Genomic DNA, 18,986 nt, shown 5'->3' with positions numbered 1-18,986 from the left:
GCACACTTGAGTCGCATACGCAGGTACCTAGCCCACGTCCCCTGGAAGAGCACCAAGGACAGCTCCCTCTACCGTGCAAACCCCGTCTGTCCTCAAGAGCAAGGATGCCTTTCCAAGTCAGCCTCGCCATATACCTAGGTAGTAGGCACCTCAGCTCTGAGCATCCACAAAGACATCAACTTCACTCGTCTCTGTATCGGCTCGTTTCAGTGGCGCCTGTCCTTCCGGCACCATGGCTTCATGCATTTTTAATCTCGACATCTGGCTGTTCATGTGAGAGATATCATTGTCGTCATCCATGAGGTTGGCGCTTTGGGAACTGTGTCCGGTAGGCGGATCTACAGTAATGGCCTCGTACACTGGAGCAACACCCTGTTGATTCGAGGTTGGCTGCACGGCTTGCCCAGCAGGAGCGGCAGGGGCGGCAACGGACTCTTTTGGCTGTGTTGGTTGCGATGACCCAGGCTGATTACTAGGGGCAGGCTTTGAGTCAAAGTCGATCAGGTTGCTCGTAGGTTCCGACTCTGGCGGAGCTGCTTGTTTTGGCGGTGCTTGTTGCGGCGCATGTTGCCGTGTCGTCTTCTCCATTGGCGGGTTGTTCGCTCCAGCCTGACCTTGCTTTACTGACGCCTCGGCTGGCGGTTGAGCCGCCTCCTTTGTATGTGCCTGTTGATGAGGCCTGTGCTCCGGCCCACCGGGCTTCCCTTGACCAGGCAGAATCGGAGCGATTGACAGGATCTTTTGTTCCAATTCTTTCGGATCCTTCGAGTCCCTGCCAGCTGTCAGAGCCACTAAAATAATGCTAATGTCGACAACTTACAGATGCGCATGGATGATCCACTCCAAATCTTCTTCTCCTTCTTCCGACCCGCCCTTTTTCGCATCGACTCTCCGGAACAGCTGGGGTTGCCACTCCACGCCCAGCTCTTCTCTTCGCTTGGCCTCCTCTCGTTGCTGATCTTCGATCTTGGCCTTTTCCATAGTCGCTTTTTCGTGGTCTGCCGCCTTGACCGCCTTGACGGTATTGTACCACAGTTTTTGAGACTCACGATCGCCTTGCTCCTCCAACGGCCGCGTCCGGGGAGGAGAATGTTTCGCATGCGTGGCATCGAACAGAGTCTTTTTCTGGCCCGTCTTCACGTCCTTGATGTACATCTCCCCCGACCATAGCCCAGATAACTCGTATAGAACCTCACCGGTCTTGTCGTTTTTGATGGCTCCTCCAATCGCATTGTACGTACCTCCCATCCAGCCTTTCGTCTTAAATTCAATGTCGGCACTGAGATTGTTCTCGGGACATCGCACATAAGAATGGTCGCCCAGCTCATACTTCATCTTGCCGAAGAGAATACCTCGAGCGTACATATTCGGCTGTGTCAGAATACTGCTTTGGTTAGCCAGGACATGAGATCGGTTCATTGTCTGCACATACTATTTCTCCCCGCCCTTCGACTTCCCTCGATTCGTGAACCTCAAATATGATATGCCCTCCATCATACTTGCTGCCGAGTTACCGAGGAACTTGCTTCGAGGTTTCAGAGTCCCGTCCACCCTGATATGGTGGTATGGTGCCATGAAAAAGTAAGAGGATTTCGGGGGATGATGAGAAGTCTGCTCCGCAATGTAATACCCCCGCGTGCCGTCCGGGTAATCCCAGTAACAAGTAAACGTCTCTCCGAGTATCGGGTTCAATGGCTTTTTCACGCCGCTGCCACAGTCGTCAGTACTTGGCTATACTCACTATTCGGGAGGATCTCCTACGGAGGCCTGATGTGCCAGCCGCTCAAGTAGAACTTGACCACTGCCACAAATCTTTCCACCGGATCTTCGACCTTAGGCATGGGCAGGAGCGTGTCGGGGTGAGCCATGAAGCTACAATGCCTGTCAGCCGCGGACTTCGAGACCATACACTGTCCGCAACTCACTTTGTTATTCTTTCCAACATCGACCTGGGCTCCAGAATAAAGGTAGGCAGCGTGACTCGGGACAGGTCTGCGCCCGGCCGCAGCTGCGAAATGATATGGGAAAGGACTGTCTCTGGAGTCAGCTCCACCACTTGTGCAGCGTCCTCAGGATGGGGCTAATGGTACCATTTCCCTGTTCTGGCTCGACAACTTCGGTGTCTTCGCCTTCAGCTGTGTCTCGAGGTTCTTCAGAAGCGGAAGCAGAAGAGGATCGGTGGCCTAGTAGTGTCTGGTCAGCCTCCCGTTGCGCCAGCTGATCCCGCTTTGTCAGGAATATCGAGTCCAAACTCACTGCGATTGCGCAGAGCTCCCCCTATTGAGTGTCTCATCTTGCCCCGGCGCCGAGGAGCATGCAAAATAAGGAGGAGCCGGATTGCGGTAGAATCGTCGACGTCGAAACAGACAGCAACAGAGGGTTATATGACGTCGTGGGGAGGGAACGGCAGGATGGTGGGGAGGGCAAGGATGTTTCAGGCAGTAGGACAGTCTGCCAGATATCCTGCTTTACGTTGGGTGGCCTTTGCTGGAGATTCCGCTGAAAGAGAGGTAGGGCGATGTCCTCGACGGGCGCTGATGACGGGCTGCAGGCAGGAAATAGTAGTTGGACTGTAGCAGGATTGGGCTCCAGTGCCGTGCATTCGGAGCAGCTGGAAGAGGTCGAATGAAGCCTGCACAGGCACAAAAAAGGGCCAATAATGACGGTGACGGGGTTGGGGGGATTGGTTGACGCCGGGAGCACAACGCGGTCTCTTCACCAGAACTGACTCGGAGCTGCCAGTGCTAGTAATAGCAGCCGCACACAAAGTAATGCACCCGCCGACCCGTTGTTATTATTGGGCATCCGTCTGTGGTTATAGAAACATAAATTAAGCTGTGTGAAAACACCTGCGCGCGTCAGCTTGCATTATTTTTATGGCACCACATATTACACTGTACTGCCTTTACCTTCAGTTCTTCAACAACTGCAGACCTAGGAAGGCCTAGGCCTATAGAAAGGGTACAATATCGACTCTCCATGCCGTCGTACTCGTTACCTCGCGCTGTCTTGTTCTATAATCTATCGCTTGGCGACCATTCCTGCTCAATGATCCGGAGGGGGTTGCACAGTCCTATGCGTGCTCTGGAGCTCCCAACCGTGTCGACAATATATCCTGACCCTTCCCCTCCCTGCGTCTTTACCATGGCAATGTATCTACTACTGTATCCTTTCGCCGTCCTGCTTGCCGTTGTAACAAGCCTGTGCTCTTGTGGCGGCCATATCAGCTAGATCGATCTTCCCCAGTGACCCTTACCAGCAAGTCGGCCGGCGGCTTATACAACATGACGTGAAAGTGCTCTGGCCATTATTAGCTCCCATTACCCCATCGCAGACCTTCAAACTGCCAGTGCAGTGTCTGTGCTATTCTTGAAAAAGACTCACCTAGCGCGTGGACGCTCTTCAAACTCTTCCAATTCTTAAACCACACGATATGATCTCTAGGCATGCCTGGTTTCCGAGAAGTCCCTTCTTCAGAACCCTGTCCGGCATCCAGAATGAATGTCCTTGCAATGAAGGTCTCAATGTCGACTCTAGCTTTTTCGGAAACTTGACCCGTAGACTCGTCCTCGTCGATCACAAACTTGGTCCATACCACGAGATGTTTGATGTCTTCGTCGATGTAGTACGGCCAATCATTATACAGGATTTTGTAGTCCTCCGGATTCTGGAACGGAGGATCTCCTGAAGGAGTGATATCGTCCCATCGAAGGAGTTCATGTTGGATGTACGCTGACACTGATCCGTATTGTTGCTTCAGGTGATAGACCCATTTGAGATATGCTCGTAGTTGACTCGGAGATCGTTGAAATTGATCAATCCTGCCTGTCTCTGTATATGGATGAATAATTGAGGGTCAGTCCGGCTGGTCATGGAGAATCGAAATTCCTCTGGTTGTTGGTGCTGCCATAAAACGTACTGACTAGTTCTCGAACTTCTGGCCACGACAATTTGTGACAATCTTCTTCTCGACTTGAAATGATTCTCATGTTTTTGTCGCCAATGCCGACCAGATACTCGGGACACTCTTCCGTCCATTGTTGTTTGGGTATATTTCTGTTCCAGTATCGGGTGGAAAGGCCCTCCGCGTCGGGAGTTCCAGCCCGCGGAGTAGGATGCACTGAGTGTGGCATATCGTGCTATAGGAACCTGCAGATTCACTGGAGCCGCATCTCAGGATAGTATAGGCGAATGGTTCTGATTCCCTTCTATAATACAATATTGTTGATTGTTGGTGGAGGTTCTAGTAGATGTACCCGTACTTGTCAGCACTTCAGCGCTGCCAGTGCAGTATTACGCTGTTCCGAAGGCAGCCGCCCGTCTTCCTGTGGCACGGTGACATCGGCAGTCCAACATAACGCGCCCCTTTACAAGATATAGCACAAGAGCACATCAATTACCTATGATGGTAAGCAAAGTAAGGGGCCTGATGTCCTACGGTTCATGCTCTGGGCTCGGCTCGAGCCGATGCGAGTATTCTCATGTATCCAGGTTGATTTGTTCAAAATCGATATACACCACCAGAAGCTGTCTTTGTCGAGCGAACAGTGGCAATTCTCTAGAATTGATCATGAGCCTTGTTCACCGGATTATTCCTTCGACCGGTCACAGCTTGAGGGGATTATGGTTCGCCCAGGCTCATAGTACGCGGCGAACTTCGGGTCCCTGGGCGCTGACCACGGAGACCAAGCCTTGTGAAAGGGCCAGCTTTACATCGTCCCATGCCCCTGGATCAACACATTTCTGTCCCTCTTCAATGACATACGTTTTGAAACCTGCCTTTGCCGCGCCTAGTGCTGTATCTTTGACGCAATAATCCCCAGCTAAACCCACGACATAGACGTCAGTAATATTGTGCGAATGCAGCAAGGAAGCGAGATCCAGGCTGACTCCTCCTGCGCCCGAGGTCAAATTGCCGAAAGAATCGGAGAAGGCAGAGTACATTTCAACTCGCGCGTCCATGCCTTTCTTCACATTGACGTTGACCTTTGACAGGTCGATTTCTTCGATAATATCAGCGCCTCTCGTATTCTGTACGCAGTGTATCGGCCAGAGTCTTTGCATCATCGTCTGCTCCGGCCTGTTTCCAACTATGTTGTTCACCTCGACAAAAGACTCAAAAGGCTTGTTGTGTGGTGGAGTGTGATTTGCGGCGAAGGATATATGGTCAGCGGGATGCCAATCTTGCGTTGCTATCTTTACAGCAAAGCTGGGAGAATCAAGGAGCTGGTTGATGAGGGGCACAATGTCTTTGCCTCCAGGGACAGCAAGGGAACCATCCTGTCAATGTTAATCCGGAACCAACCTGGAAGCTGTAGACGTTTTCATACAGGAGGACAGAAGTCATGTTGCATGTCAACCACAATGAGCGCCGGTTTGAAAGCCATCTTGAAGAAGAGAAGGATAGGCCTGGTTGAGAGTGATAAGTTGATCGTTGTTGTGTTATGGTACGCTCAGTGCATTGTTGCAAGGGTAGCCGTTGTATCAACTCTCAAGGATATTGTGGACGAGAGATATCGCCTCTTACTGGCAGCTCATAATAAAATCGGTCCCAAGATAGTTAGACATGCATATTAACATCATCCGTTAGATGATCACAATGGTTGACCTGCAGATGATATGCTTTCCTGAACACCCGATAGCAGGTGCACCAAGTATGGTACTGCTGTGACAGTGAATAACCTCAGCTCATCACCTGCAGACTTGAACTGCTTCACCTGTTTATTAGGGGCTGCTTGTCACTTAGAAAAGGTCTAGGGAGGTCTCCAGAGGTTATTGGCGGGCGGCGAGCCAAGCCTAGATTAGTGGCCTTCGGGGGCATCGTCTATCTCGCTCTTCTGAACTTGCCTTTCCACTATCTCCCAACCCAACCAGAACTCATCGCATAGCGGCGACAGGCACTACACAGCAGCCAAGTCTGATCATCCTGGCATCGTTGTATATCATGAGCAGTCTCTACTAGTACAACAAGCGAGCGCCGATGCGGCCTTGAACGAACGCCGCACTCACAACCACTGAACCAAGAAACCTGCCTCCTCTACCAAGCGTCCCGAATCAGCCCGCTCCACCACAATCCCCTCATCCCTTCCTCAAAGATCGGCAGCGAACTCGAATATCGGACGTTGGAAGTTTGCTAGTGGGAGAGAAGAATCCAAGTCGCCATACGGCAAACATCAGAAGCCATGTCAAAAGCACTGGTGGTGAGCAACATCACATCGGCCCAACCAACCTCAAATGAACCTCAGTCGACCGCGGCAGATTTACTAAGCAAAGTATCATACTAATGATGCTTTTGAAATAGGGCGAGGTGTATGCCAAAGTCATCAACGATGTCTGTGAGTGGTCTCGACAGGATTTCGAAGAGGGAGGCGTGGAACTGGCGACTCTAGATCTGCTGAAGTCGGTATGTCACCCTGCGCCATCAGACCCCCGAGCCTCCGTTTTGTCCACTGCACTGTTGCGATCATCCTCTTTGCCCTTTCAAAAGCCCTTCCCATCACTGTAATGTGAGGCCTGAGAATATGCGGCGTGGATGTGTTAGGATGGTGGTGGTGGTCGCAGCATAATTGCCTTGCCGCAGGAGCGCGAGCGAGCGATCGAGGGTCGGAGGCGAGACAAGGCGCGGGGATCCGAAGGTTCTTGAGTGCGGCCCCTTTGACTCATGCCTCTTTATACGCTAACAACGGCTGCCTGATCTCCCGCCTTCCTTGATCTAACCACTTTTGGAGTGGCTTGCCGCTGCCTCAAGACGATTATCTCGTTCAACGACAGTGGCTTGTTTCTCCTGTGTCGTCTGTTGCATTGGCTTACATATGTCGCGCTACACAGGAATGGCAGAAGAAGCTGTCTGGTCTTAAGGTGGCACAACTTCCATGGGACCCTCCTCCACCGCCCGTCGTGAAAGACCAACCGACTCTGCCCAGCAACGCCAAACCCATCCCTCCCACTCTTCCCAGCAATGGCAACAGTGTCAAGAACGCACCTCCACCTCAACAGTCTTCTCCCGCTGTGGCTCCCGTCAAGGCCGAAAGTAATAACGCTACCTCGCATCCTCCCCCTCATGCACCCGTTCCACAACAGTACCAAGCTCCTTCGTTCCAGCAAGGGGAGCCGATGACGGCACGTGATCGAGCCGCGATGAATCTACATCAGAGCTTTGGACAACGAGCTGGACCCCAGATCGCACAACTCCAGTCTAACCAGCAACCGAAGTTGCAGTCCCCTGGGGTACAGTCCTCACCATACATCAAGCAGGAAGACGGAGGACAACAGTCTTTCGCAGGAGTCCAAGACTACCCAGACGACGTTAAACCACAGATATCCGCCCCACTTAAGTCAAGCCAGACTGACGGAGCTGGAGAAGATCGCGACACATGGGATGCTGAGTACTCTCGCCGCAAAGCACTAGCTGCGGCACACGGCGTGGAAGCCGATAATTTGATGCGAGCACAGTTTCTGGCGAAACAACGAGAGCTGGAAGGTGGCGGTCTACTGCTGAATCTCGACGAACGCGCCCCAGCGCCTAGCAAGGCTGTGTCCCGGAAGCTCAGGGATCTCAACGGTGAAGGCACATCCGGTAGCAATATTCCCTCCATCACACGTGCTCAGGGCGACGCTGGAGGCGATGATGACGACGATGAAGAAGACGAAGATGCCATCAACTCAGACCTCGACGACCCAGATGAGCTGGCGGCGAATGCTGAAGACGGTGACAACACTGACCAAGTCATGCTGTGTACCTATGACAAGGTCCAGCGCGTCAAGAATAAGTGGAAGTGTACGCTAAAGGATGGCATCTTTCGCGTCGACGGCACCGAGTAAGTTTCTACACTTGATTTTGCCAACGTAACACACCTGAGAAATGATCGAACCTTTCGCTGACATTCCTGTCTAGGTACGTCTTCCACAAAGGTCAAGGCGAATTCGAGTGGTGAGCACAAATTTCCACCTTGGGAATAGCATTGTTTCCAGACCATCCATTACCATGGCGAGGCAAGAAATGTGCAGCAACTTGATCCTTCACTCGAGTTCCATCTGATGAACTGGATGCGCACAGTCTCTTTTCTCCTTAACGGCGACAGGCTTCTTGCTCGTTCTCTCCTGGCCTTTTTCTGGACAGGCATTGATGGGACTCCCGCAGGATGGAGTGACATTTCAGGCGCTATTGACGGATTGCAAGGCCTGGAATATTAATACCAATTGTGTTTCTTGGCTCATTCCCCTCAAATACATTCGGATAGGGGTCATGTACTCGTCACACCGAGCAAGAAGCCCAGACCTCAGCGGACTGGTGCTGTGGGACTTCTGAGGACGTGTTGCTGGACACTTTCCATCTGCTTTGCAGCCCTCATTACTCAGACTCCAGTTTTTGAGGAGGTGATCACGAATTGACAAATGTTCTGCTACGCCTTGCCCCGTATACCATTCTTGCGCTGTGCTTTCCTCGTGGTTTCTTCCGTGGCAAAGTGCCTCAGAATTGATTTGGCGGGGTACCCTCGAGCAGGCATTTACGCGAAGCGGCTCCAAGTCAGAAAGCAGTTCCTATATGGCGTTGCCCCGTGGTACCGTCCTGCGTGCACAGGTCGTTTAGAGTATCCTAGTCTCGGTCTATGTGGTTCGTAAGCTGTGGTCGAACTGGCATGAGCTGCAGACGTCAATTGCGGCTGTTGAATCTTCTCCCCAAAGTCAAAGTCATAGGATTTAAACGAATAACCATACCGCGAAAATCACTACCTGTGAAGTACTGCATGATGATGCCATCCTCGAAGGCTGGAAACTGCATTTTATATACGGTGAAACATCGAGGCAATGGGGGAACAGTAGGGGCAGAGACGATGAGACAGTGAGTTGGTGGGTGACGTAATACGCAGCCAGGCCACAATCATGGTTCCAGTTGTTGGTTCGACCTGCTTGCCGTCTAAAATGCCATCTTGGTCAATTCTTCCTTCACTTCACTCCCATTACATCCCGCCTACACCTCTGCCTGTCCTCCGTCTTCCTCACGGAAACTTTTCAACCTACCGTCAGACAGCTAAAGTCGTTTTGTGCAAGTCAACACCGCAATCATGACGCTCTACTACAGTCTGGTCAGTAGCTGCCCACCAGTCGAGATTGGCTTGAGAACAATTGATTTCGAGCCACGCGATCGATGCTAACACTGCGGTCCAGGTTTTCGTCCTTTTGGTGGTCGAGATGGCGCTGTTCATAGCACTGATCGTACCACTGCCTTTCACCGTCAAGCGCAAGATGTTCAATTTCATATCGGAAAGTCCACTCGTCGCCAAATTACAGTATGGGATGAAGGTAGGGGAGAATTCTATGAAGGTGCTGCAGAGGATTCTGACGTGGGACAGATCACCTTCATATTCATCCTCATTCTCTTCCTTGATAGCGTCAACCGCGTCTACCGAGTCCAGGTGGAGATGTCAGCTCTTCTGAAAGACAATACTGGAGCGGGGTGAGTTCTACAAGTCAATGCTCGACTTTTCACTCTTTCTAACCTTGTCGCAGACGAGCAGCAGCAATTGGCTCCGACCGCATGGAAGTCCAGGCACGCAAGTTCTACTCTCAACGCAACATGTACCTTACCGGCTTCACACTTTTCCTGTCTCTGATCCTCAACCGAACCTACGGAATGATCCTCGATGTTCTCCGTCTCGAAGAAAAGGTCAAGATGTACGAAGGAGACCCACAAGCCGGCGGCAAGGAAGGCGAAAAACTGGGCAAACACTACCGTGCCGACCAGATTGGAGAGCTCAAGAAGCAACTTGACAAGAAAGACAAGGAGTTGGCAGCGATGAAGAGCCAGGCTGAGGGGTTGCAGAGAGAGTATGACGAGTTGAGCGTCAAATACAACCAGCTGAACCCCAACACCGGCGATAAGAAGAGCAACTAGAGCATCGATATGCAGCTCATCGTGCTAGGGTCGACAAGCAGCATCTCGTCCTGACGGCCACCCTCAGCGAGCAGGGCAAGCTGGTAATGTTTGGAATAGAGGTGACTGCCTCTCACGGACGCATCGTTTGGGAAGGTGTGGCGGCACTAACGCTTTGTGGCGGCGTGACGGGAGAATTGAGTATGATATCTGCCACCTTCGTCCAGTGGTGGACATTGGTACGGCATGTATGCGTGGAAGGCTGCAATAGGGAATAGAAAGCGTTGTCTTGCAGCAATTGAACAGCGGCCATAGACCGCGTTTCCGCTACTTTAATACTGGTGTCGAGCTCTGCCCCGACCCTGAATAGGACACAGACCCTCTGATCTACGAAGACAGGCCTTGCAACCGAAAAGGCTGTTATTAACCACTTCGATAATGTCGTCGCTTTGTGGTACCAGGAGACCCTGGATACAGAGGAGTGTCAAAGTGTGGGGACATCATGACGTGCCTTTTCCGCACTCCTCATCCCCAGCTCCATTTCTTCCTTTCGTTACGAACATCTCCATCTGCCGCGGTGCATGTCTCCGCTCGTTTACGAGCTGTTCGACCCATAGGAACCGTCGCTGTCTGAGAAGGGCATCGTGAACGGTAGTTTCCTGCCGACGGTGCTCGCCGGTTGTCCGCTTGTTGCGGAGTTCACTCGCGCTCGGGAGCTGAGCGCAGCCATCCTGAACAGACTCATAAGTGTCTACAGGACAGTAATATGGCTTCCCTCTCCTTCGTCTACAAACCTAGGATTCTCCTGAAGAACGAAAATGCTTGCTCTCCTATTCACGGTGGCAATTCTGATTGAGAGCTGTTTCGCTCGCCATCCGTACAACCCACGCCCTTTTCTTGTCCCTTTACACGTACGTCAAGCTGCCGGCCCCAGCAACGGCTCTTCTTTACAGGTCGACCTTGGGTATGAGATCTATGATGGATATCAGAACACCACAACAGGCTTGAGAGTCTGGAGAGGGTATTGGATAACGCTGAAATCCCAGGAAAAAAGTCCAGTCTCCTGATATCGAATGTCTAGTGTTCGATTTGCCGCTCCGCCAACAGGTTCGAATAGGTGGCAGGCTCCTCAGCCTCCCGAGAGCAACCGTAGTTCAGTCATTCAGGCAAACCAATATGGACCTATTTGCCCACAAAACCAGGATACCACCAATACTTTTGTCCCGCTCAACAGTACCGGGTCAAGTGAGGACTGTCTCTTCTTGAATGTTTATGCTCCATCAAATGCTTCTGGATTGCTTCCTGTGCTCGTATGGATACATGGCGGCGGTTATGGAAGAGGGAACGGCCGACAGGACATGTCGGCCATCATCAACACTAACAACAATTCCTTTGTTGGGGTCAGTATTCAATACCGGCTAGGTGCATTTGGATTTCTTGCCGGCGACGAAGTCTTTCGGAACGGCGTCGTCAATGCAGGACTGCTGGATCAATATTTTGGGCTCCAATGGGTACAAAACTATATCCATTTATTTGGCGGCGATGCGGCTCGAGTGACAATTTCGGGCCAATCCGCTGGAGGGGGCTCAGTCATGCTTCAAGGTATGGCCTATGGTGGCTCCCTTGGCCAGTCAATGTTCAGAAACGTGAGTCTTTGTAGGAAGTTTCTTCTCCAGAACTGATTTCCGCAGACCATAGCATCATCCCCGTATTTGCCAATGCAATACAACTACAATGACTGGCAGCCATCACAAGCCTACTATGCTTTTGCAACCATGGTAGGCTGCGCGCCAACCCTGCCATATGGTGCTCACTCTGGTACTCTCTTCGATTGCCTTGTCAGCAAGGATTCATCGACTTTGCAGAATGCAAGCGCTACACTGTCAGAGTCTGGCAAATATGGCACTTGGTGCTTCCTACCAGTCACAGATGGCATTTTTGTGCAAGACTTACCAAGTCGCCAGCTTTTACGCAAAGAGTTGAACGGGATCAATCTCCTTGTGAGTAACAATGCACTGGAAGGTCCAGCATACACCCAGCCGAACATTACCACCGAGGATGACCTTGTGGCTTGGTTACGCCTAACATTTCCTCTCTTCACGAATGACGACATCGCCAAAGTGCTGCTTTATTACCCAAGCTCAAATGGTACGACGGATTCCAATGCCCCCCTGTATGCCTCGACCGGGACAAGCCAGCCCAGCTTCATTAACCAAAGCAGCGTTGCCACGGGACAGCAACAACGAGCTTTCGTAAGAGGTGTCCATCTCCACTCGGGTACACTTACTAAACTACTGTCAGGCAATTTATTCGGAAACGACATTTGTATGTCCAGCTTATTGGATGGCGGAGGCGTATAGTGACCACGGCCGCAACTCTTACAAGTATCAATACTCGGTGCCCATTGCACTGCATGGCTCTGATGCCACGGCGTTCTTCGGACCGCCATCACCGAATCAAAGCCCGGAGTTTGTGGACGCCGTAATGCAGATATGGGGGAACTTCATCACAGGAGATGATCCTTCGATTCCGAGCAGTGTTGCCAACGGTCCTTCGTCTAATAGTACTGTGACGAACCCGGCGTCCGACTGGCCTCCATATAGGATCTATTCGCCATATCAGATGGATCTTAACATCACGGGTGGAACGCCGTTTGCGTTCAATCTTTCGTATATCGCGGCCAACTTGACCGAATATGGAGAGCCTGGACTGGTGAACAACATTACGTTGGTCAACGCGTATACCTGGGAGGCTGGACGTGGATATCGTTGCGACCTGTGGAGGAGCTTGGGAGCCATTGTACCTGAGTAAAAGCTATCCCCGATTGGTTGCTGCTTCTTTGATATATACATGTCATTCAACAAGACCTTCTCAGTACCCTCAACAGCTTCGTGAACTCCAGCCGGTATGCACCACTACTTCATCTAACAAACTCCATCCTGCGTTAGCGGACGATACCCGGCATCGAGGAACATGTACCTGGTCAGGCATGACGTTCGTGTCCGCCTGGCGCTGACAAAATGGCGTGTTCCGATTCGGTAATCCAACAAGACTTCAACCCACGTGCCTCGAGGCTCTGGCTGTCCGCTGCCGACTGCAACAACAAACATTCTACAGGTTCTCATTCTGTATCCCACTCGGAAGAAACGATAGCCAGCCCCGGCAGGAACTACGATGGAAAAGGCAGCTCGAAATCGCATCATGCAGTGGACAAAGGTACCGCATGCCAATGAGCTTCTCAGCAATTGGCTGACCGACCGGATCTTGTGTGTCTTTGAGCTTGACCATAAGCTTGTACAACTTGTTTACCCCACCGCGGTCCGTTGCAAGGATGAGCTTGCCGAAGGTCGTCCGCCGATGGTGACTTCAAGTGTACAGGGCCGCAAGTATAAGTTCCATGGAGAGCTCTCATGATCACTTCAGGTGAGTCGTAGTGAGAAAGGACGAAAAAAGGACCCAGCGGGATCTCCCTCAGGCTTGAAGACCGGTCCTGTCACGTCAAGATGTTGCAATTGCTTGTTTTCTCGTCCTTGATCGCTGTCACACTTGCCTCTTATGGTGCAAACTTGAACTACCGCTCTCCATCTTTGCACCACCCAGGCCTGGGAATATCCGTCCGCAAGGTTGTCAAACGCCATGACCCGAGTGCGGCCTATGAGCCGTCCCAGCTCAACTTCACTCATGGCGTGGCCTCGGGTGACCCATACCCCAACAGCGTGATCCTATGGACAAGATGCTCTCCTACCTTTGACGATGTCAAGGACAACAGCACCACCTCTGGCACTGTGCCGCTTTACAACCCAGTGCCCATTTACAATGACACCGACGAAGGCAAGCCGCCATCTACCGCCCCGGTCTGCCTGAACTGGAAGATTGCCTCGGACAGCAAACTGTCGAATGTGGTCGACTCGGGAACAGTCTACACCAGCTCTGATGTCGACTACACCGTCAAGGTGGAAGCGACCAAACTCAAGCCTTACACCCAATATTGGTATCAATTCAACGTGTGCAACTCGAACGTGTCCAGCTTGGTCGGCAGAACCAAGACCACCCCTTCGCCCGATGACCACGTCAATGGCGTCAACCTTGCCGTTTACTCGTGCAGCAATTTCCCCTTCGGCTACTTCAACGCCTACGGGAATCCAGTCCGAAAAGACTCGGTCGACTATGTTCTGCATCTTGGAGACTATATCTACGAGTATGCCAATGGCGAGTACGGATGGGGCCAGACCATCGGCCGTATCCCTCTGCCGGACAGACAAATCTACACGCTCTACGACTACCGCAAGAGACACGCCACATACCGGACTGACCAGGATTTGGTTCTCAGCCACCAAAACTACCCATGGATTCCTGTTTGGGATGATCACGGTAGGTTTTGAAACCCTTCACACTCCCACAAGTACCACTAACATATGTGGCCACCAGAGGTTGCAGACAACACTTACCGAGATGGCTCTTCCGAGCTCAACAACACGGAAGCCTCGTTTATCGAGGACGGAGGTGTGTCCGTTGACCAGAGGAAGATGAACGCCGTGCGGGCGTACTTCGAATGGCTCCCGATTCGCCAGGTCGAGATGGGTGACGATGTAAGTGATGAGCCTCAGAACTATCTTTCCGTCCAATTTCCCCTTTCTAACTTCCATACTAGCTCCGAATCTGGCGCTCATTCTCCTTCGGCAATCTATTGGACATCATCATGCTTGACACACGACAGTACGACCGGTCCATTACCGATCTATACTGGAACACGGACTACGTGCACGCCATCTCCAACGACGCAGGCCGGTCGATGATGGGATCCCGACAAGAGAACTGGTTCTATCAATCGCTGATCAACTCCAAGAACCGAGGAGCGACGTGGCGCCTGATCGGCTCGCAGACGGTGTTCAGCCGCATCAACGAGTCCTTGGCTTATGGCAACGTCAACCCACTCGACTACGATGCCTGGGACGGGTACCAAGCCAACCGCAACCGAACCTTCCAGACGCTGTACAACAACAACATCACCAACAACATCCTGATCTCCGGCGACAGTCACGCCAACTGGGTCTCGGATCTGGTGTGGCTGGATGAGCATCCCTATGACCCTGCCACGGGCAACGGCTCCATCGGCGTCGAGTTTGGCGGCACCGCCGTCTCGTCCCCTTCGCCTGGTGGTCAGAACATTTCCATCGCCGCCAGCGTCGACGCCAGCCAGTGGCTCGTCGGCGCCAACCGCGAGCTGCAGTGGAGCGAACTCTATTACCGTGGTTACTTCGAGCTGCATATCACCCAGCAGCAAGTTCAGGCCTTTTACTTCGGCATGCCAACTGTCATCAACCGCAACCCAGGGGAGATCTCGCTGGCCAACTTTACTGTTATTAATGGCGAGAACCATCTGCATCGCTTCAATGGCACTGTTGTCCCTGGCCCTGTTGAGAACGGATACGTCAAGTTCGGCCAGGTTAAGCAGACCAACATTACAAACTCTACGGATACGGGTCGGTACTATATCAGTCATGAGGACGTTGAGGACTTGTAGACTGAAGTGGCTGAGGACGTGTCGGAGTGTCCTAATGCAGAAGACAACCACACTCGGATAATAATGGTAAATAAATAGGCAAGCAGGTAATAATAGCAGACGAGATTCGAAAGCGGCAATAATATCTACCCTCGCTGGACTTGAATAACGAGGCTGACCACCGACTCTTCGTCTCTGTCTTCTAAACGGTTGCATCTATCTGGGTCCCCACAGGGAACACTGCGTGTACTCTGGATATCCTATACCATGTCCTATACCACTGCATGTAGGCAAAGAACGAACCTCAAAACTCAAACTACACTTCTCATCTCATCTTGTATAAATCATATATCGTCTAATTAAAATCATAACAAGCATCATTTCACCCACTACAATGCATCCTCAACCCTTCTTTCCCTCCCTTCATAATCTCACCACGACCCCGAACCCAAGCCCATCATCAAATCGGCACAACAATCTTCGTCCCACTAACCCCATCTCTCAACTTGTCCAGCGCCAAATTTAACCCCTCCAACCCTCCCCGTTCGACTTGAATCCGTGGACTCGGAACGACAGTACCCTCTTTCAACCCACTATACAACCACCCATGAAAACACCGCTCCACATGCCTATCCCTGACCTCCTTATCCAACGACGGGAAATTGAACACAATCTCCGTATCTTCCAACGTCGGATGATCTTCCGGCAAAGGAGGCGAATGAGCCACTTTTGCAACCACTCCCTTTCCATTCCCTTTTCCCTTTCCCTTGGTTTCTTTCAACACATCCAACGTCGGCTGCAACCCTCCAACCACAACACAATGCGCCGTATACAACTTCACACCATCCCACTCCACCGCATCAACAATCTTCTTCACGACATCACTGTCATGATAATCGACCACAACATCCGCACCCAGCTCTTTCAGGTATTCATGATGCTTCGAGCTAGCAGTCGCATAAATCCTGCTGAACCCGAGTAATTTCGCAGATTGAACCGCAAATGTACCCACGCTACTTGCCGCGCCCCAGATTAGCACGGCCTGCTTATCCTCCGGGGTGAATTTCGTATCGAGAGAAATTCCAATGCAAGTCCAGGCCGTTAGAGCTGTCATGACGGCCAAGGGAAACACGGCACCTTGTTCAAATGAGAGCGTGTCGGGAAGTGGGATGACCGCTTCGGATTGGACGAGGGCGTAGTGTTGGAAGGCGCCGTAGTTTGGATCGCCATTTTTGAAGAAAGACGAGGCGAGGGCGATGACTCGACTGCCTGGAACAACAGAACTGCTGGTGGAAGTAGAATCATTGGCAGTGGCAACATTAGAGCCAACCTTGGCCACGATGCCAGATGCGTCGTGCCCAAGGACGGCAGGATAGACGGGGACCGGCGGGATCCCAAAGTCGCGCTGGTAGTAGTCGACTGGATTCAAGGCTAGCGCTTTGATTTCGATGAGAATTTCATTGGGACCGGGGTCGGGTGTGGTGCGTTCGACGATGGATAAGGGACCGCCTTTTTGGGGGAGGATCGCGGCGAGGTGATGGTGCGGTACTGGTTTAGTCATGGTTGCCAAAGGCTTTCTTTGGAGACGGACTTCTGAATTGCCGTATGTATTATATTATTTGTTTTCTGGGTGAAGGAGTTTGGCTCAGTTAGTATAGATTAATGTTGCGTGTCTATGGAGTGTGGTGCCTATGGTGGAAGTTGACCGGTACTAATATGTAGTATATAAGATGGCAATCCTGGGACAATGGAATATGCAGTGTAGGTCGGATATAGACCTATCGCCGACGCCATTGAGTCTTTAATTCCGGGGGTATTTGTCGATAAATCTTGTAACAAGGGAGATAGATTGATATTCGCCGTAGTCGTATTGGAGTAGGAGCCTGGAGATACAACTCTGACGGGATCCCGGGGTAGATATTATGAGCTAGTTTGTGAGTACGAGACGTGGTTAGACTGAGAAGTAGAGAGTCAGTTGCAACCGCGATGATTGGACGCATCGGCCGAGAGTGGACACTACCTGGTGGTGATTGGGCTTCCGTTGAAATCAGAGAGAGCGCCTACGAGTCCAGAGACTTGATGCTCACTCAGTCAGACAGTTTCAAGGTGGCATGGTAAGGAAGTCGCTGCCACCTCCAGATCGTCCTTCAGTCGCAATCCTGGTTCTGTAGATACAACCTTGAGAAGCGAAATACGACCCTAGGCACAGTCTCCACAATAATTGATTCTGCGAGCTTCCCAGGCCTCCTTCCATGGAGCTGTTTGACCATGTTGACTGGTCATGATTGACCTTGGAACACATAGCATCACAAAAGCTTCAGGCTGACATGTTCGACGTTTGTTGTCAATATAGATTCCTCAGCTGCCCTTCCCTCAACTTCTTCCAATGACCGGCTTGTCACGGGGTCTCATCACATTGTTGTCATCATCAATCAAGCCAGCGTGGTTAATGGGCGTGGGCATTTGTCGCTGAGGCGGATCTCACCTAACCCTGTCACCAAATTTTGATGGTCACAAGGAAAGTTGGATATCCAAGAGGAGTCTCTTGCGCCTGTACTGAGTAGACCTTCCAGAAGACCTCTTGGAACAAGTCAGCCAAAGCCATTTCCGTTCAAGAGATGGAGCATCCCATCAAAATTTTGCAATGGTCACTTTCTTCACCCGGCCCTTCGAGATATATACCATGAGTCGTTTCCGAGGTTAAGGCGGGAATCAATGTATTGGGCCAAAGTGATTTGAATCTTCCCTGTAGCCCGCTGAAGACACTGGAAGCCAAGTTCATCTTCTCGTCCCCCACTGTGCTGCCGGTGGAATAGCATATTCCGCCCGGTTAGATATACGTGAACTCAGCAAAGATATCCTCCCCAGCAAAGATGTCCTCTGTCTCCTCACCAGCAAGGATGTTCTCCCCAGCAGGGACGTTCCCTATAGCGATAACATCCTCCATAGCGGTGACCTCCTTTATAGTGGCGACATCCTCCATACCAGAGACGTCCTCCATAGCGGAAACACCTCCCATGGCCGAGATACTTCCCCCCATAAAGACGTCCCCTCCAGCGAAGACATCCCCCTCCGGCGGCCGAGAAGGCGGCGGAGAATTTCGACGATAATTCTCAAGAAAATCAGCGACGACCCATTGACACAGGTCCCTAGCTATGGCAGCTGCTTCAGCACAGATCTCGACGAGTGATTCGCCCTCCTTGAGTTGGTAGTTGTCGAGTAGCAGTTGTACCATGTCCAAATGCCCCTCTCCCGCCGCAAGGTCTACAGCGGACATGCTGTTGCTTTCTCTAGGTCCTACCGCTCTCACATCCGCCCCAGCACCAAGCAATAATTGGGCAATTCGCACGTAGCCACCGTATGCGGCGGATTGTAGCGGCGACGAATCAGTGTGGATCAGGTGTGGATTCACATCTGCTCCATGCTCTAAGAGGTATTGCACCACGTCAAGATGTCCGCAGCAGGATGCTGCTGCAAGAGGTGTTAGGTCGTCCTCGGCTCCATTTCCATTAACGTTTGCTCCATTTCCATTAACGTTTGCTCCATTTCCATTAACGTTTGCTCCATTTCCATTAACGTTTGCTCCATTTCCATTAACGTTTGCTCCAT

At 51.6% G+C, this 18,986-nt stretch overlaps 9 protein-coding genes across 9 annotated transcripts in view; 4 read left to right on the top strand and 5 right to left on the bottom strand.

The window, feature by feature from the left end:
- Positions 1 to 150: 150 nt before the first annotated feature.
- On the bottom strand, positions 151 to 2,293 carry HMPREF1120_04604 (uncharacterized protein; the record flags this gene model as incomplete). The annotated part of the gene is made up of 7 exons (XM_009158736.1): positions 151 to 772; positions 821 to 1,384; positions 1,433 to 1,708; positions 1,762 to 1,872; positions 1,926 to 2,031; positions 2,091 to 2,183; positions 2,257 to 2,293. 7 exons carry the CDS (start codon positions 2,291 to 2,293, stop codon positions 151 to 153), a joined length of 1,809 nt encoding a protein of 602 aa, XP_009156984.1.
- A 930-nt stretch (positions 2,294 to 3,223) lies between these two features.
- Positions 3,224 to 4,133, bottom strand: HMPREF1120_04603 (uncharacterized protein; the record flags this gene model as incomplete). Its single annotated transcript, XM_009158735.1, has 3 exons — positions 3,224 to 3,300; positions 3,385 to 3,831; positions 3,920 to 4,133. The coding sequence occupies 3 exons, from the start codon at positions 4,131 to 4,133 to the stop codon at positions 3,224 to 3,226; spliced, it is 738 nt and encodes a 245-aa protein (XP_009156983.1).
- A 505-nt stretch (positions 4,134 to 4,638) lies between these two features.
- On the bottom strand, positions 4,639 to 5,387 carry HMPREF1120_04602 (isochorismatase family hydrolase; the record flags this gene model as incomplete). The annotated part of the gene is made up of 2 exons (XM_009158734.1): positions 4,639 to 5,280; positions 5,331 to 5,387. 2 exons carry the CDS (start codon positions 5,385 to 5,387, stop codon positions 4,639 to 4,641), a joined length of 699 nt encoding a protein of 232 aa, XP_009156982.1.
- Positions 5,388 to 6,182: 795 nt separating this feature from the next.
- Positions 6,183 to 7,934, top strand: HMPREF1120_04601 (transcription initiation factor TFIIA large subunit; the record flags this gene model as incomplete). Its single annotated transcript, XM_009158733.1, has 4 exons — positions 6,183 to 6,200; positions 6,302 to 6,403; positions 6,829 to 7,817; positions 7,895 to 7,934. The coding sequence occupies 4 exons, from the start codon at positions 6,183 to 6,185 to the stop codon at positions 7,932 to 7,934; spliced, it is 1,149 nt and encodes a 382-aa protein (XP_009156981.1).
- Positions 7,935 to 9,065: 1,131 nt separating this feature from the next.
- On the top strand, positions 9,066 to 9,895 carry HMPREF1120_04600 (uncharacterized protein; the record flags this gene model as incomplete). Its single annotated transcript, XM_009158732.1, has 4 exons — positions 9,066 to 9,086; positions 9,169 to 9,303; positions 9,354 to 9,457; positions 9,511 to 9,895. The coding sequence occupies 4 exons, from the start codon at positions 9,066 to 9,068 to the stop codon at positions 9,893 to 9,895; spliced, it is 645 nt and encodes a 214-aa protein (XP_009156980.1).
- A 797-nt stretch (positions 9,896 to 10,692) lies between these two features.
- Positions 10,693 to 12,685, top strand: HMPREF1120_04599 (carboxylesterase type B; the record flags this gene model as incomplete). The annotated part of the gene is made up of 4 exons (XM_009158731.1): positions 10,693 to 10,895; positions 10,956 to 11,520; positions 11,566 to 12,126; positions 12,176 to 12,685. The coding sequence occupies 4 exons, from the start codon at positions 10,693 to 10,695 to the stop codon at positions 12,683 to 12,685; spliced, it is 1,839 nt and encodes a 612-aa protein (XP_009156979.1).
- A 692-nt stretch (positions 12,686 to 13,377) lies between these two features.
- On the top strand, positions 13,378 to 15,398 carry HMPREF1120_04598 (alkaline phosphatase; the record flags this gene model as incomplete). Its single annotated transcript, XM_009158730.1, has 3 exons — positions 13,378 to 14,245; positions 14,303 to 14,463; positions 14,526 to 15,398. The coding sequence occupies 3 exons, from the start codon at positions 13,378 to 13,380 to the stop codon at positions 15,396 to 15,398; spliced, it is 1,902 nt and encodes a 633-aa protein (XP_009156978.1).
- Positions 15,399 to 15,837: 439 nt separating this feature from the next.
- On the bottom strand, positions 15,838 to 16,938 carry HMPREF1120_04597 (uncharacterized protein; the record flags this gene model as incomplete). Its single annotated transcript, XM_009158729.1, has 1 exon — positions 15,838 to 16,938. The coding sequence occupies one exon, from the start codon at positions 16,936 to 16,938 to the stop codon at positions 15,838 to 15,840; it is 1,101 nt and encodes a 366-aa protein (XP_009156977.1).
- A 1,269-nt stretch (positions 16,939 to 18,207) lies between these two features.
- HMPREF1120_04596 (uncharacterized protein) overlaps positions 18,208 to 18,986 on the bottom strand; it is a gene marked incomplete at both ends in the record, with an annotated part of 3,803 nt that continues 3,024 nt past the window's right edge. The window contains one exon of the mRNA XM_009158728.1: positions 18,208 to 18,980. Within this exon, the coding sequence (XP_009156976.1) occupies positions 18,208 to 18,980 (773 nt within the window). The remainder of the gene's footprint in view (positions 18,981 to 18,986) is intronic.

The sequence above is a fragment of the Exophiala dermatitidis genome (genome assembly GCF_000230625.1).
Source record: "Exophiala dermatitidis NIH/UT8656 unplaced genomic scaffold supercont1.4, whole genome shotgun sequence".
Taxonomy (NCBI): Eukaryota; Fungi; Ascomycota; class Eurotiomycetes; order Chaetothyriales; family Herpotrichiellaceae; genus Exophiala; species Exophiala dermatitidis.
Note: the sequence above shows the minus strand (reverse complement) of the source record. Positions and strands in the feature narration are given on the sequence as shown.